General features: G+C 37.4%; 1 protein-coding gene across 3 annotated transcripts in view; it reads left to right on the top strand.

Annotated features, from left to right (window-relative positions):
* LOC127809803 (uncharacterized) overlaps positions 1-18,345 on the top strand; it is a 48,534-nt gene that overhangs the window by 24,271 nt on the left and 5,918 nt on the right. The window contains exons 3-5 of one of the 3 annotated variants that reach the window (XM_052348906.1): positions 539-673; positions 1,596-1,678; positions 1,823-1,898. In XM_052348906.1, coding sequence (XP_052204866.1) covers positions 539-673; positions 1,596-1,678; positions 1,823-1,898 — 294 coding nt within the window. Of the gene's footprint in view, positions 1-459; positions 674-1,595; positions 1,679-1,822; positions 1,899-18,345 lie in introns of those variants that run through there. The other 2 variants (XM_052348907.1, XM_052348908.1) reach the window with 2 other exon arrangements.

The raw sequence follows: 18,345 nt of genomic DNA, 5'->3' as shown, positions 1-18,345 counted from the left end.
TCTTGTTTTTTTTTTTGGTTTGGTCCCTTTCATCTGAAATGCCTACGATGGAGATCTTATGGATTCTGTCATACTTAGTTTCTGAACTTTTTATTTCTTTGAAGAAATATGGTTCATTTGGTTCAGGCATAAAGGAGCATCAAATTATTTGAACTTTAAGCAAACCATTGGGTTATCTGTGTAATTTTTTCTTCTTTTCCTTTCTTCCATTTACTATCTCACTTTTAAGTTTACCAATTACTTGAGAGAATTGCTTGCACTCTATTCATGTTACAATAAAATCTGTAAAACCCAGAAATGGGAAATCTGTGGAAAATTTATAAAATTATTTTAACTGGATACTTTATCTAGATGTCCATCACTTCTGTCTTCATTCTTGTGCAGGTGTCTTATATGCCGTGATGGCCAGCCAGTCCCATGTCCTGATTTTGATGTTGACTCTGAGCTTCTAAGTTATAGATTTAACTATAATTTTATTTTTGTGATATAAATATATGTTGCTATGTGTATGGACTTGGCTAAAGTCTTAGGCATGCAGGTGATTGCTTTGACAGAAGAACTCTTGGCCACTGCAAAGAAAAATGAGAGTTCTGCAATGGATTTGGGAACCACAGTTGATGGCTATGAATCTCCTAGTCTGCACCATGTGGTGGGTACCTCTCCGCATGATATGGTAAATTTCTTGAAATGTATTTGTATATTGTGTTCAACTTTGTTGGTCAACTTTTTAAGCATGGCTTTGGTGAAATTTGCACATGCCAATCTCGTTCAGGACTGGAAGTACCGAAATAACATAATTGGTGGAAAGCAGCATCCTTCATGCTGTATGTATTTAAAAAGTTAGGAGCTTTAGTAGATTGTCTTAGGCAATTCCTGCAGAAATTCCTGCTAATATAAATGACTTAAATTGTTTTCCCAACCTAAAGCTGCCCATACCCTTTCTAATTTCTTCTTCAAAGTTTCTAATCAGCTATAGGCACAAAAAGCCATAGGAAATCTTTTAAGATAGTTTCAAATGCTGAAAAATACCAATAAAATAAGTCCCCCTTTTCAGGAAATAATGTAGTTTCCGATGATATTCTTCTATTTTTGCTTGATGTGACATGGCACCTTGAATGGTATGCAGAGGATTAACTTCGAATTTTCTGATTGCTCATTGCTTCTTCAGTTGTGGACGTGCAGAGTGCTAAAATTTGTGCAGGTTGTATTTTGTAATATTGCAGTTGGATCATGTAGTACAATGGTTGTTCCATGATACATGTGCATAAAATATAATGCTATAACTGCTCTTCATCCAATGTTATTGCGTAACTGTTCTTGGTATTTGCCTCAAATGTACATGGTACTCGAAATTTGAAGTTTTTGGATAGTTTTTTTTTGTAGTCACACCTTTTGATACCCGTCTATGTCAAGATCTTGAAGTTGTTTTTCTAGTGTGTACTGTGTAATATTGTTGCTTTCTTCCTGTGGTTCTTGGTGTTATTCATTCCCCCCCCCCCCCCGCGGTGGCTCCTTTTATGCCTCACTCTCTCACTTGGGTGTGCGCTATATCAAGCTCATATTACGTTTGTTTTGCTCCCTCTATTTCCAATCAGGGACCGAGCAACATGGCTGACCTTTCTGACAAATTTCCTGTTGGCACCAAAGTTCAGTCTGTTTGGAGTGAAGATGGGGAGTGGTATGTAACCCTCTTTTTATTTTCTTTCTCAAAATTAAATGAGGGATAGATCCCCTACTTTTCACTCAAGTTCTGTTTATATTTTCATTTCATATACTTTACCTTTATCTTTTCTCTGTGATGTTTGATTAGTTAAATGTTCAGGTACAATGCGACAGTTGAGGCACTTACACCAAATGGTTATTTTGTTTCCTATGATGGGTGGGGTAATGGGGAAGAGGTAGGGTTTCTCACACCTTTTACTCTTCAAGTGCATCCAGTTCCAGATTTCAGTTATTAATTCATACATTTTGACAAGGTGCTATTTATTAGATGATGGATTTCATAAACCTCATCTGTGAATGTTTTTTTTTTACCATCATTGCTTTGAACAACCAGGTCTGGTTGAATGTTATATCTTTCCTGTTCTATCGTTTGATCAAATCCAGTTCTAAATTTGATATGTAGTGAAAGAAGTTATGTACATATATATATAGTGCTAGATGATAATATTGAACGATGTCCCAACCCTCAACAGTCACCTCCCAACACGTCCCCCACCCCCGATAAAGAACATGAAGAAGAAAAAGATATTCAAAAACCTAAATAAATGAAAATAGAAAGCAGAACTTTGTGTTTAGGCTCCAACAACATATGACACATTTGGTAAATAAGGCTGCAAATGTTCTGTTCTTCTTCATTTCCCTGACTACAAATGTTACAACTGCAAATGTTCACCCAACTGCTCGGAAATATTAAATTTTGAAATAAGCTTAATTCTTGAAAGCTTACTTGAAAGTTTATTGAATCAGAAGGAAGCTATTTATACAAGACAAAATGCTACTTGATCTCCTAGAAAATAGGAGCAAATTCAAACTTAAAAAACAGTAACTAATATGTTGTCTGTGATCTTTTGGTTTCAAACTTCAAACTTCAAATTTCTCCCTTGAATCTTGGAGCTTTATTTCATCTACCAAACTTCTTTTTAAATCCTTATCTTATCCAACCAACTTATCTTTTTAAACTTGGATGCCTAATCTCATCCAATATTTCCCCTCAAGTTGGAGAATAGATACTTCTCATTTCCAGCTTGCCAATTAACACTTCGAAATCTAATCTTGCCATGGCTTTTGTAAATACATCAGCCACTTGACTTCTTGTGGGAATATAGGATAGCTTAATTCCTCCTTCCTCAATTTCCCTCTTTATAATACTCCAATCTATTCTCACATGTTTCATGCGATCATTCTAAACTGGATTTTTCACAATGCTGATTGTTGATTTACTATCACTTTAGACCTTTGTTTGTTGTGACAAAGGAATGTATAAGTCTTTCATCAGCCTTTCTAACCAAATCACTTCGCAAATTTCTTGAGCTATGAGCTCGAAATTCTACCTTAGCACTGCTGCGAGCAACCACTGATTGCTTCTTAGTACTCCATGTAACCACATTTCCCCATAATTTGGTACAATAACCTGAAATTGACTAGCCATCCTCAATAGATCATGCCCAATCTACATCAACAAAGCCTTCAATTCCCCTCTCCTCGGTTTTTTGAAATAATAATCATTTTCCAGGTGTCCCTTTTAGATACATTAGGACATGAAACATAGCATTCATATGTCTAGTGGGAGAATGCATGTATGGACTGATCACACTTATTGCATATGTTATGTCCGGCCTTGTAAGTGATAAGTAGATTAACCTTCCAACCAATTGTTGGTATTTTCCTTTTTCAATTGGGGTATCATCATTGATTTCTCTAGACTTCCAGCCTTTTTCTAGGGGTGTTCCAGTAGGTCTGCGCCCTAGCATTCCTGTTCATTCAATAGATCCATTGTATATTCTTTGTGAGATGGACATACCTTCTTTGCTCTGAGCCACCTCTATTCTTAGGACATACCTCATCGTTCCTAGGTCTTTGACTTCAAATTCAGCTCTCAATTGCTTCTTCAAGCTTTCTATTTCTTGCATATCATCTCCTGTCACTATAATATCATACACATAGACAATTAATATGGCTTTCCTTCCATTTGTTGTGTGTTTTATAAACAAGGTATTTTCTACCTGCCCTTGTTTATACCCTAATTGATTTAGGGTCATGTTGAACTTCTTGAACAAGGCCCTTAATGATTGCTTTAACCCATATAGAGACCTCTTAAGTTTGTAGACTTTTCCACTATCAACTTCATGTTTAAGACCCTGGGGGAACCCTCATATATATCTCCTCATCCAAATCACAATTAAGGCAGACATTTTTAATATCAAATTGAAATAAAGGCCACTCTAGATTAACAACAATAGAGAGTAATACCTGGATAGAATTAAGCTTAGCCATAGGAGCAAAAGTCTCTTCATAGTCGATTCTATAGTGTTGATTCATTCTCGAAGCTTATGAGGAAATTGGATGATGATCTCTTGGGCTAATCTTCCTAAATTAAGACAAATTCTATCTCCAAAATTTAGAAAGAAGTTTTGATTTCGATATTTCCTATTCTTGTCTTTGTTTCTTTGATTTCTTTGTATAGTGCACAACATATCTTTTCTTTTTTATGTATCTTTACTATATTGTATTCTTCCCTATTAATAAGGAATGCAATTCAGTGTTCATATTCATTGAGAGTAATAATATTCTTCGGCTCTTTCTACATCTTTTTGATCCAACTTCTACATGGTATTAGAGCCTATTCTCTCAAGTCAGTAGTAGTGAGATTTCATTGTCACGATAACTCTTTGTTCTTCCATTCACCACTCTTGTTGTCAGTCTATTTAATGTCTGAAATCTCTGAAATGGCTTCTTTCATCTCACCGAGAGAAGTAATGCCAATTGAGCAATGAACTAGAGGTGCTCCTGCGGATGAGCTGCTAGGAATGCACCATTCATACCGCGTAGATGGTGGTAACTACCTTCAATGGTCTCAGTTGGTGAGAACCTTTTTGATGGGTCGGGGGAAGATTGTTCATCTCATTGGTCCAGAACATAAAGCCTTAAACCCTATGTTTGCTGCTTGGGATGTAGAAGACTCGATGTTAATGTCATGGCTTTGGAGTTTGATGCTACCCGAGATAAGTAAAAACTGTATGTTTTTATCTACGACTGAGGACATTTTCGAGACAATTAAAAAGACTTACTCTAAGGTCCAATATGCATCAGTTGTATATGAAATAAAGACAAAAATCAATAGCACAAAACAAGGGTCCTTGTCTATGACTTATTACTATAATCGAATGAATGGTTTTTTGCTTGAGTTAGACCATTATCAAGACACTAAGATGGTGTGTGTGGTGAAGATGCTATTATTCTGACCTCTATGCAAGAAAGGGATAGAATAGTAGAATTTTTTGCTAGACTTAACCCTGAGTTTGATTAGGAAGAGCATAGGTTCTTAGCTGAGAAAAAATGACATCTTTAAATAAGGTATATTTTATAATATGTAGTGAGGAACAGAGGAGGACAATCGTGTTTAATGATCATCATTTGGAAGGATTTGTTGTGGTGTCTAATAAGGTGCAGGGTTCGTGGATAAAATCACTGCCAGGAAGAGATCAACCTTCCTCTAAGAAAAACAATGAGGGATTATGGTGTTCCTACTGCAAGAAGCCAAGACATACGAGAGAAACATGCTTCAAATTGCATCGTCAAGAGGCTGTGCTAAACAAAATGGGAGGATTTAAGAACTTGGAATCTAAGAATCAAACAAGGGCATATCTCTCAACTAAAGAATCAGAGGAACTTGCTGGAAAGGCCAAGTTTACTGCCACCTCTAATATGGGAGAATTGAATGCAGAGGAAATCAGTAAGTTAAAATCCTTCCTAAAAACTTTTCAAGGGGAATCATGCTCTTTGGTTCAAACACGTGTGTGCTTTAATTCTGAACTCTTTATTGCCTCACAAACTACTAGGAATGAGCTGTAGATATCAGATTCTGGAGCTACTGATCACATGACTCCTAACCTAAGAGCATTTGAGACCTATGAACCAATAAATAACTCCAGAAAAATTACAGTAGCTAATGGTCATACTGTTCCTGTAGTTGGGCAAGGAAATGTGTGTTTGAATCCCTCTTTTCAATTCCAACATGTGCTTTATGTGCCTAGCCTGTCTACCAATCTTCTTTCAATTCATAAACTTACTCAAGATCTTAATTGCCGTGTGATTTTTTATCCTCGTGATTGTGTGTTTCAGGATTTGGCTACAGGGAGGATGATTGGTGTTGCTAAGGCACAAAATGGGCTATACTACTTACAAAGGACCTATGAGTCATTTGTAGGAGATTAGCCCATCCTAGCTTTTTCTTCCCGACCAACCTCTACCAAAACTGATGTATGGCTCTAGCACCTTAGACTGGGACATCCACCTTTTTATTTGTGAAAGACTATGTTTCCCGATATCTTTCAAGGCTTAGATGTTAGTAATTTCCTTTGTGATGTGTATGAATTATCTAATCATCAGGTTCCTTATTGAACATAATCGATTCCTATGGAATGGAACCTAAAACCAACAATTGAGTTTGTGGAAATCAAACTCCTTACTTGAATTTCCTAGAAAGGAATAATATATACAGCATTACTATCTATCTTCTCCTAAATTCTAGCTGATAATGTTATCTCTTCCTATCATCTAGCAGATAGAATACACAATTATTTAAAGTTATTTACAAGATAAAGAGATAATGTACAAAATCCTATTCCTACAATTTCTCCTGATTTTTAGGCAGTTTATCCCTTTTGTTCTTCTTCTCTATCTTGATGCAACAACCCATATCTTCATAACCGAGTCCCATATCTTCATTAGACTCCTCTTTTGTTTCATACTCTTTCTCACAGAAAGACTCCCTAGAGTCTTAGGACTCTCCAACACTTATGCTATCAATAATAAACCGTTTTTGTTTCCTTTCTCCTTGGTGCATTTTGATGTGTTGGGGGGGTGTGCTTCTAAAGTTACCAATTGTTTTGAAGCTAAGTGGTTTGTCTCATTTATAGATGATTGCACTCGAATGACTTGGATATATTTATTGAAAGATAAAACAACCCTTAGTAACATCCTACTTTTATTTCATAGGATGATTCTTACTCAATTTGAAGTGTCAATTAAAAGGTTCAGAACTAATAATGCAAGAGATTACTTTAATCATCACTTAAATTAGTTTGTTTAGCAAAATGGGATTATTCATGGATCCTCTTGTGTTGATACCCCCCCTACCCCCAAGCAAAACGGAGTTGCTAAGAGAAAGATGAGGCATCTCCTAAATGTGACTAGAGCTCTCTTGAATCAACATTCTGTTCGTAAATCCTTAAACAATGTTAACTGCCACATATCTAATCAATTGAGTTCCTTTTAGGGTGCTAAGTCATCTCAGTCCTTTTTCAGTGTCTCTCATCTCACTTTCCAGATCTTAGTCTTCATGCTTCTCTTCCTCTCAAAGTGTTTGGGTGTGTGGCCTTTGTTCAAGTTTCTAAACATCACAGGGATAAATTTGATCCTAGGGCCCTTAGATGTGTCTTTCTTGGCCACTCTTCTACTCAAAAGGGCTATAAATGCTATCATCCTTCCATTCGCAAATTTTTTGTATCCAAGGATGTTACTTCTGTGAAAAATCAATCATTTTTTAAACCTTTTGTTTCTGGTCCCCAGGGGGAGAGTGTAGGTGGTGACTAGGATTTGCGTAAATTGGAGCTTTCATATCTTGAACCTCAACCTCAAACTCCAGTAGATCTTGCTTCTTCTACTCTTACCTATTTCTCTTATACCGGACTCCACAAAATTAACATCCCATGATTCTTATTCTCCTATCTCTGGCTCTCCTACACCAGATCCACCAGTGACATCTCCTACAAGATTCAAAGGGTCACTATCGGCAATTAAGGTTTTTTTGGTGTCGGCAATTAGGTCTTGTTCCCAATCTCGGACAAGACTCAATCAATATTGATTGATTAATTGATTATGATTGTATATATTTCCTAAATTAGGGTTGTATCTTCTAGATCTAGATTATTATATATTTTCTTAATTTGTTGTATCCTAAAAGTTGTATATTTCCTAATCTAGGTTTAGAAACCTTTCCTAAGCTAGTCTTTGACAACTTCCTAATCTTGTAAGGAAGTCTATATAAATCAGAATTCTCCCGTGAGAGATGAAGAAGATTGAAGAGAAGCATTTTTACTATTTTTTTTGACAGGCACCTTTTGTGTACAAGAGGAAGTTTCAGCCTATTTCATGTGCTAAGCAGGGACTAACATCCCTCCCAAGGTCAGGTTTGGGACCATCTCAGCCTCCTGTTTATTCTGATCCTGTGCACAATGATTTAGACTTGTCCGTTGCTATTAAAAAAAGGAGTTAGGAGCTACACATAGTATCCTATAGCCCATTTCATTTCCTATCATCGTTTGTCACCTAAACACAAGAGTTTTATGTTTTCCCTAGATTCCATAGCCATTCCTAAGTTTGTAGAAGAGGTATTACAGAATCAGAATTGGGTACAGGTTATGCAAAAGGAAATGAGAGCTTTGGAGAAAAATCAAGCATGGAAAACGATGCCTAGACCAAAGGGAATTCAACCTGCGGGTTGCAGATTGGTGTTCAATGTAAAGTACAATACAGATGGTACATTAGAGAGGTATAAAGTTCAGTTGGTGGCTAAAGAGTATACACAAACCTATGGCATTGATTATTTGGAAATGTTGAAGAAGAATTCCAAAATTAAAGGGATAAATCTGAAATAAAAGGGATAAGTACTAGGTGTTTGAATAAAAGTTAAAGAAGAAAAAGGATGAGATCAAAAGAATATAAAGCCTACTATTGTTCCTAAAAGTTAGGAGAAGATTTTTTGAGTTTAATTCTATCTATTGTTGTAAATTTAAACTTGCATTTTTAAATTCCTAGATTTTAGAGATAGATGATAGAAATTTGCTATATTTAAAGACATCATGTGATCTAATGAAAGGTGTGAGAGTTATTTCCGTTCACCCCTATTACTTAAGAGTATTTGTTCCCAAATTCTCTAAGTTTGTTCATGGTATCAGAGCCACCAGTTCGGTACCTACATACCTATTTTTCCTCCACACAAACTGCTTCAAGATGGCTAGTTCTTTGCCAACCAATGAAGGCTCAACTATTTGCCCTACGACCTCTCAGTGCTTACTTCCAACTGCTGCCCCTATTTCTCTAGATCATCACACCCTTCAAATCACTCAACACAAGCTCAATGGGACTAACTTTCGGGAGTGGTGCCAATTGCTCTTATTGGTTATGAAAGGCAAAGGAAAAGTGGGGTACCTAACTAGGGGCATTCCAAAACCAGATCTTGAAGTTGCAAACTATGAAGCATAGGATGCTGAAAATTCCATAGTTATGGCTTGGCTCATCAATTCTATGGATCCAAAAATAGGGAGGACCTATTTGTTCTACAAAACAGCCAAAGAAGTATGGGAGGATGTTCAAAACCTTTACTTAGACATGAAAAATACAGCACAATGCTTTGAAGTTCGATCAACCATAAAAACTACTCGCCAAGGTAATCATTCGGTAACTGATTACTATAGCATGTTATCTGAATTATGGCAAGAGATGGATTTGTTTTATGACATCAGTTGGGAGTGTACCAAGGATGGGATAAAGTATTCCAAAATGGTAGAGAAAGAAAGGGTATTTGACTTCTTACATGGCCTTAATTTTGACTTATATGAAGTTAGAGGAAGACTATTAGGAACAAAACTTTTCCCATCTATCAAGGAGGCCTTTGCAGCAGTAAGGAGAGAAGAAAGCTGAAAGAAGGTAATGCTTAGTTCATTACCTGAAGTTAACAACCAGAGTGGTTCAACCCTTGCTGCTTCTAAACAAAGAGTAGCACCAATTTGTGGAGACCCTTAGAAGGACAAACAATGGTGTGATCATTGCCACGAGCCCTACCACACCAGAAACTAGTTGGAAAATTCATGAGAAGCCAGCAAACTGGAAACAAAAAGGTCAGAAGAAGCAACAAACAACCTATGCAGTTGATGCTGAAGAAGGTAACGTTACAAATTTTACCTTAACCTCAGATCAATTGGAAGTGTTGCAACAAGTTTTGAACCAAACTCGGGTTACAAAACAAACAAATTCTATGGAAATTCCTAATCCAACACCTTCCCTTGCTAAACAAGGTAATTTCCATAAATGCTATCTTTCTAAATTGCTGAATATGAATGATTGGATTGTAGATACCGGAGCCTCAAACCATATCACTAGTTCCTTGCATGGTTTGACTGATTACAAATAGTGTGATAGAGCTATAAAGGTAACTATGGCAGATGGTACCATCTCTTATGCCAAGGGAGGAGGCTCGGTATATCTAGCTAATTTGTGTTTGAAATCTGTCCTATATGTCCCTAAATTGAGATGCAATCTATTGTCCATCGACAAAATTTGCTAAAGACATGAATTTTAGAGTAACTTGTTAACCTTAGGACTCTTAGATTATACCCTTAGGCGAGAAAACCCTCTCATAAACTCTCTCCAACACTCTCATATGCAATGAAAATATATAAAATGTGAATAACAGAAACAGAAATAATCAAGACACAAACCAAACAATAGGCGCAAGATATATCCTGTTTTGGAATGGCTTTGGCAAACCTACATCTAGCCTTCAAACACCCACCAAGAGCAGTCTTTATTACCGAGAATCAATCAGTACAGCAGCAAGAAACATCCTCCTATTCTCGAGTACACCCAACGCTCACTCTCTAAGATTTCAAAGCTGTCTTGCACACTAGCTTCTCTCTCTCTCTAAGTGAATGTCCGCTCGGTACAAAAGAAGAATGAGAAAAACTATCCCCTTGCCCTCTATTTATAATAGTGGGCGGATATCCCAATGAAGACTTTAAATATTTACAATTTAACCCCCCAACTATCACTAATTACAGTTTGGGTTACAACTTCTATCTAAAATCTTCAATGACCCTCAAAATATACTATTATAACTGATCTTATTAAGCTATACTCTAGACAACATTTTAACATAACTTTCTCTCCAACTCATTGTGTATTTCAAGACCTAATTTCAGGGAAATGATTGACAATGCTGAGGAGAAAGAGGGCCTATATTATGTGAATGGAGCTACTGGTACTCCTAATTTTTCTAAGTTACATAATTCATTTTTATCTTCAATTGTCTCAGATTTTAGAATTTAGTTATGGCACAAACGATTAAGCCATCCAGGCTTTAGATACTTAAAGATCTTGTATCCTTGTTTGTTTGTCAATAAAATGAGTTGAGTTTTTCAATTGTGAGCAATGCATTCTTGCCAAACAAACAAAAGCTTCACATCCTATTCGTTCTTATCAACCAACCAAACCATTCTATCTAGTACATAGTGATGTATGAGGACCAACAAAAATTCCAAATCTAACACACACTTGTTGGTTTGTTACCTTTATAGATGATCATACCAGGGTGTGTTGGGTATTCTTATTGAAGGAAAAATCTGAAGTATACAAAGTATTCTGAAAATTCCATCAAATGGTTCTTAATGTTTTCCAAACCTCAATCCATATCCTTCTATTAGATAATGGAAGAGAATATTTTTCAACCGAATTTGAGACCTATTTGAGTGAGAATGGAATTATCCATCAGAGTACATGTCCCTATAATCCCCAACAAAATGGTGTGGTTGAGAGGAAGAATAGACATTTGCTTAAAACAGCTAGAACCCTGATGTTTACTACCTCAGTTCCTACTTCCTATTGGGGAGAAGCCATTCTCACTGCCGCCTATCTTATCAATAGACTCCCCACTAGGGTTCTTAAATTCAAAACCCCCTTGAGCACTCTTATTATTGCCTATCTTCTCCTTACTCGAATGCTTAATTATTTATCAACAAAAGTATTTGGATGTACAACTTTTGTTTATCACTATCACTCTAAATTAAACCCCAAATCTTTGAAGTGTGTCTTTGTTGGCTACTCTCCCACACAACAAGGCTACAAGTGTTATTGTCCTAACACCAAGAAATATTTTGTCTTATGATGTCTTCTTTATTGATAATCACTATTACTACTCTACCATACCTCTGCAGGGGAGATTCCTAGTGCAAAACAAAGTAGTTATGGAAAGGATGTTGCGGTTTTTCCTGAGACAGTTACTTCTATTACTCCTATTCCTAATTATGTAACTAATCAAGGGGGAGAACAACAACAAATGTTACTGTTTTGCCTAAAGTAATTGAATGCTGGATTTAAAGTCGAAATCAGGAAGAAATAAAGATGATTTGGCAGCAATTAGTTAATAGGACATAAATGTAACTAATTGTAATTTTTAAGGGTAGATTTGACTTTTATGAGTTAGTTATTCTTCCTTTAGTGGTCCCGCCTTTCTATTTTGTAAATAGAAGTGGGCGGAGGTCAGTCTCATCATCGAAACTGTTATATCTTTCATTCCTTGTGTTCGGATACAGTGAGAGGCGAGAGAAAGAGCTGTGCGATTATAGTTCTTGTTGTCTTCATTAGAGTATTGTATTCGAGAGGCAAGGTGAGGTGAAAGAGGGGTATTCTTGTATTGGTTTCTCATTCGTTTCTAGTGAATTGGTTGCTTCTTGGATTGCTGGATGTAGTGCCATGTAAATGGTATGAACCAGGGTATATCTTGTGTGCTGCAATCTGGTTTGGTTTTCTCTACTTTTAATTCTCTTTTTTATTATCTACTTTCAGTCTTCAATATTGTTTGAATTCGGTAAGGTTCTTGAGTGATTCTTGAGAGATTATAGTCTCGGTTTCAACAACAAAAAATTCTAGAAATCCCCAAGTCACAGCCACCACTTCAGGTGTACTCTCAAAGGACTCTTGAACCAAAACAAAGCCATTCATTAACCCTGGAAGAAGGTTCGGTGCTTGAAGAGGAAGAAAGAGCTGAAGCTAAAACAACAATGCCTGAAGCAATGCCTATTGAGGAGGATAAAAGAACTAAAAATGCAAAGCCAGAACTATATGACTTGGATATTCCAATAGCTTGGAGAAAAGGCGTGAGTTCATGCGCTAAATATCATATTTTTAATCATTTGGTGTATTCTCGGTTGTCTCCAGATTTTAGGGCATTCACTGTCAAGGTTGATGAAGTGAAAATCCCTAGGAATATCAATGAAGTCTTGCAACTACCAGACTGGAAGAGGGCTGTAATGGAGGAAATGGATGCACTGGAAAAGAATGGTTCATGGGAAGTGGTGAATCTACCTCAAAACAAGAAGGTGGTAGGAAGCAAATGGGTGTTTACAGTAAAACATAAATTTGATGGGAGTATTAAGAGGTATAAAGCCAGGTTAGTGGCCTAAGGTTCCCAAACACAATGTATAGATTATGAAGAGACTTTTGCAATAGTTGCAAAGCTCAATTTTATACGTGTGTTTTTATCCATTGCAGCTAATTTAGATTGAGAATTACACCAATTAGACATAAAAAATGCATTTCTCAATGGGGACCTAGAAGAGGAGATATATATGAGAATTCCTCCCGGTTTTGAAGGAAAATGAAAAGTTTGCAGACTAAAGAAGTTTTTGTATGGGCTGAAACAATCCCTTAGGGCTTGGTTTAAAAGGTTTACCACCACCTTACATCAGCTAGAGTATCAACAAGGGCAGTCTAATCACACTTTGTTTACTAAACATGCTTCTAATGGTCTAAAAACTATCTTAATTGTCTATGTGGACGATATTATTATTATAGGTGACAATCAGTAGGAAATAAAGGCACAGGTCAATTGCAGCAGGCATTTGAAGTCAAAGACCTTGGACAACTAAGGTATTTTTTGGGGATGGAAGTAGCAAGGAGTAAGGAGGAAATTTTTATTATTCAAAGAAAGTACACATTGGATCTACTAAAGGAGACAGGTAAGCTTGGCTGTAAGCCAACCAGCACACCCTTGGAACCCAATTGGAAAGCTAAGGATGGGACAAAAATAATAGTTGATAAGGTAGATACCAAAGGTTAGTGGAAAACTTGATTTATTTATCTCTTACACGACCTGATATTACATATACAGTGAGTGTAGTGAGTCAATTTATGCATTCACCCACTAGCGAACATCTTAATGCTACTTACCATATCCTAAGATACCTTTAAGGGACTCTTGGTAAGGGAATTTTATTCAGGAAGAATGAAGATTGAGGAATTCAAGGATTTGTCGATGCTGATTGGACATATTCCTTAGAAGATAGTAAATCCACTTTCAGGCATTGTACTTAAGTATGGGGTAACCTTGTGACATGGAGAAGCAAGAAACAAAGTGCAGTAGCTTGAAGCAATACTAAAGTAGAATACCGAGCTATTGCTCGTGACATTTGTGAGGTAATATGAGTAGGGAAGTTTATGGAAGATTTGAAGGTACCAAATACTACTACTACAAGGCTATATTGTGACAACAAGTCTTCCATCAACATAGTAAACAATTCAGTCCAACATAATCAGATGAAACATGTGAGAATTGATAGACATTTTATCAAGCAGGAGATTGAAGATGGTGGTATCAATCTGGTATATATTCCTACAAATTTGCAAGAAGCTGATATCCTCACTAAAGCAATGAACAAACAAGGGTTTGAGCTAATTAGAGGCAAGTTGGGAATGAAAAACATTTATTCACCAGTTTGAGAGGGGAGTGTTAAAGAAGAATTCCAAAATTAAAGGGATAAATTCGAAATAAAAGGGATAAGTACAAGGTGTTTGAATAAAAGATAAATAAGAAGGATGAGATCAAAAGAAGATAAAGCCTACAGAGAAGATTTTTTGAGTTTAATTCTATCTATTGTTGTAAATTTAAACTTGTATTTTTAATTGTTCCTAAATTCTCCAAGTTTGTTTAGGACACATTTACACCTGTGGCAAAATGACTACAATTAGAATACTTATATCCTTAGCTAGCTATTATGGTTGGAAATTGTTGCAATTGGATGTTAAAAATGTTTTTCTACATCGTGATCTAGAGGAGGAAATCTTTATGGAGCCACCTCCTAGTTTAACTAGTGGTGTATCAAGTAAAATTTGCAGATTGAAAAAGGCCCTTTATGGGTTAAAACAATCTTCAAGGGTTTGGTTTGACAAATCTTCAAAGGCAATAAAGGACATGGGGTATTGGCAAAGGAGGGGAGATCACACATTGTTTATTAAGCATTTAAAGCAAGGTAGTCTAAGAGCATTACTCATGTACGTAGATGACTGATAGGCCACTGGTGTACCGGACCTACCAAAGACCAGCAAGTATGAAGGGGAGAATAGGGAATTAGCACATGCAGGTTGTTACAAATAGCATGTGCGCATGGGGGGTAGTTTTGTAATCCATAGGCTAAGGGAATAATCTGCATGTGTAAGGGAATTCGGTTAGAGAGGGCAGAGGAGTGGTATAAAGAGCTGAGAAGAAGAGGGAGAGGGTAGTTGTTTTTTTTTTTATAGAGAATTGGGAGAGTTAGGGCCTCTCGAATGCCCTGTTATATTCTTGTTTTTCTGCTAAAAGGTATTGGAAACTATTGATATTGGATTGCTATTGGAATTCTATCGGGGTTCCTATCAATGACGTTATTGTCATTGAAAATGATGTTGCTGAGCAACGACGACTAAAGAAGAATTTGGCTTGTGTGTTTGACATCAAGGACCTTGGTAAGCTTAAGTACTTCTTGGGAATAGAAGTTGCCTACTCTTGAGGATAGTATTTTTCTTTTCCAAAGAAAATATACCATGGATTTATTAGAAAAAACATGGTTGCTAGGTGGCAGGACAATAGGCACTCCCTTAGAACCTAATCTTAAGCTAGGAAATTCTCACAGTCCAATGGTAGAAACAGAGAGGTATCAAAGGTTGGTAATGGTGGGCTAGTTAATCTACTTATCTCACACCAAGCCTAACATTGCATTTGCTGTCAACTTGGTGAGTCAATTCATGCATAATCTAACTGAGGAACATATGCATGTAATGAGGAGAATATTGTGTTATCTAAAGGCAACACTAGTGAAAAGGCTTGCTATTCTAATCAAGGAAGGAATTGTAGGTTGCAAGGTACACAAATGCTGACTATGGGGGTTCACTTGTGGATAGGAGATCAACTACAAGCTATTGTGTATTCCTAGGAGGTAACTTGGTATCCTGGAGAAGTAAAAAACAGAATGTAGTGTTTCGGTCTAGTGCAGAAGTTGAGTTTCGAGCAATGACACTTGGTTTATGTGAATTATTGTGGCTGAAAATAGTGCTGGGTGATCTAAAAATTCATAGTCATGGACCAATGAAGTTGTTTTGTGACAATCAATCAGCTATCAGCATTGCACATAATCCAATGCAACACGACCGCACCAAGCATGTTGAGATTGATCGCCATTTCATTAAAGAAAAATTAGAGGCTGGAGAAATTTGTATACCCTTTGTTACTTCAGAAAATTAGCTAGTTGATGTATTAACAAAGGGTCTTCCTATCAAGAGATTTGAGGAGCTTGTAGGCAAGCTGAGAATGATGGATATTCATTCACCAGTTTAAGGGGGAGTGTTGATTGATTCTCAAAGGTTATGAGAAAATTGGATGATGATCTCTTGGCCTAATCTTTCTAAATTAAGACAGATTCTATCTCCAAAATTTAGAAATAAGTTTTGATTTAGATATTTCCTATTCTTATCTTTGTATATTTGATTTCTTTGTATGGTGTATAGCATATCTTCTCTTTTATGTATCTTTCCTATATTTTATTCTTCTTCCATATTAATAGGGAATGTAATTCAGTGTTCATATTCATTGAGAGTGATAATATTCTTCGGTTCTTTCTACATCTTTCTGATCCAACTTCTACACATAGGTTTGTGTAAATCCTTGAGCCACTAAACGAGCCTTGTATCTTTTAACACTCCCATCTTCATGATGTTTAACTGTGGATACCTACTTAGATCTGACTACCTACTTATTTGAGGGCAATTCTACAATATCCCATGTATTATTTCCAACTAGGGCATTTATTTCATCCAGAACAACAACCTTCCACATAGGATCCTTCATAGCACATTGAATATTTTTGAGAATTTCAATGTTGTCAATGATTGCAAGAAACACACTGAGCTAAGGAGACAATTTTGTATAAGTCAAATGATTAGAAATAGGATACTTAACACATGATCTTACCCCTTTTCGTAGTGCTATAATAACAACCCAATCCAAATCATCCATCCTTGTAGTAGTGTTGTCCTCAGATGGACCAGCCTCTAGAAGTGATGGCTGACAGTGTTGAGGTTCCTGATGACCTTTAGGTTGTCTGGAATAAACTAGCAGAGGACTAACGGCTATTGGATTTGGAGGATGAGTGGTAGGGACTAGAATCTCGGGCATAAAGGTAATAGGAGTAGTGTTCAAAAATGCGGCCTAGGCGATCGCCATAATTAAGGCCAACTCGACACCCTTAGGCGCTAGGCCTGATAGATCTATGGCGGCGGCGCCTAGGCAGCCCAGGCGACATCTAGTCGCCTGGGTTGCTCGCAACTGGTTCTCCTTCCCATTTGCCTTTCTGTCTTTGGTTGTTTGTCGCTTGGGTTGTTTCTCCCTCATTGCCACCGTCGATCTCATCTCTTGGTTGTTCTCTCTCGCCACCATCGCCGATCTCGTCTCTTGGCCGTTCTCTCTTGCCGCCAATCTCATCTCTTGGATGTTTTGTTTCGTCGTCGCCGATCTCATCTCTTTGTCGTTCTCTCTTATCGTCGATCTCATCTTCCTCCAGTACGTATGGATTGCTGCAGCAAGCGGCGGCGTAATAGTTTCTTCTTGTTACTGCTACTTGCTACAGCAAGAACATTTTTCCTTGGCGCCCTAGGTGCTAGGCGCCAGCTTGGACCCCAACTAGCGCCTAGGGCGTTTTGCAACTCTAAATAGGAGAAGTATCAGGAGGGTGTGAATCAGGGGAGGTAGGAGTTGGTGCTGATAATGCTCCCCCTTGAGAACATATTGACAACATAGAATGAAGCAGAGGAAGAGAGATGAGAGGATCCCACTTTGGACTGTTAGACTCCTCTAGAGAAGATGGAGGATAGAATGGGTGATCCTCATAAAATGTGACATCAGAGGAGACACAGAATTTTCTAGAGAATGGACAATAGCACTTGTATCCTTTTTGGGAAGGAGAATACCCTACAACGATACACTTAAGTGCCTTTGGTTCTAATTTGGTCCGAGATGGATTAGTGTTGTGGACATAGTTACTTGGTTCGTGGAATGTTCGGTACGCGAAACGCGGTACAGGAATGTGGTACGTCACTTTTCCCGGAACGCGGTACGTGGGGGGTAGGCTTCTTCGGTTTGCCGGTTCGCTACTTAGTTTTTTAAATATATTAATAATAATAAAAATATAAAATAAATAAATATTAATATAATAATTATAAAATCATAAAATTTAAAAAAATAGAATGAGATGTGGAGTCCAATAAAAAGCTTTAGCCAAAAAAATGAAATCACAACTCACGAGAGAGGCTAAGCTTTATTGTCTCCACCAGCTGATGCGACGGAGCGAGAGAGCCAGAGAGGCAGCAAGCGAGAGACCGAGGGGAGAGCTGACAGCTAGCGAGGGTGAGCGACGATCGAGGGCGAGGGGGCCAGGGGGGCGAGGGCGAGGCGGCACAGGCGAGTGACGGAGCTAGAGAGAGGCAGCAAGGAAGAGCGATTGAGCGAGGCGAGCGATTGAGCGAGTCAGCGACGATCTG

This window comes from Diospyros lotus, chromosome 9 (assembly GCF_014633365.1).
Source record: "Diospyros lotus cultivar Yz01 chromosome 9, ASM1463336v1, whole genome shotgun sequence".
In the NCBI taxonomy this organism is placed as follows: domain Eukaryota; kingdom Viridiplantae; phylum Streptophyta; class Magnoliopsida; order Ericales; family Ebenaceae; genus Diospyros; species Diospyros lotus.
Note: the sequence above shows the minus strand (reverse complement) of the source record. Positions and strands in the feature narration are given on the sequence as shown.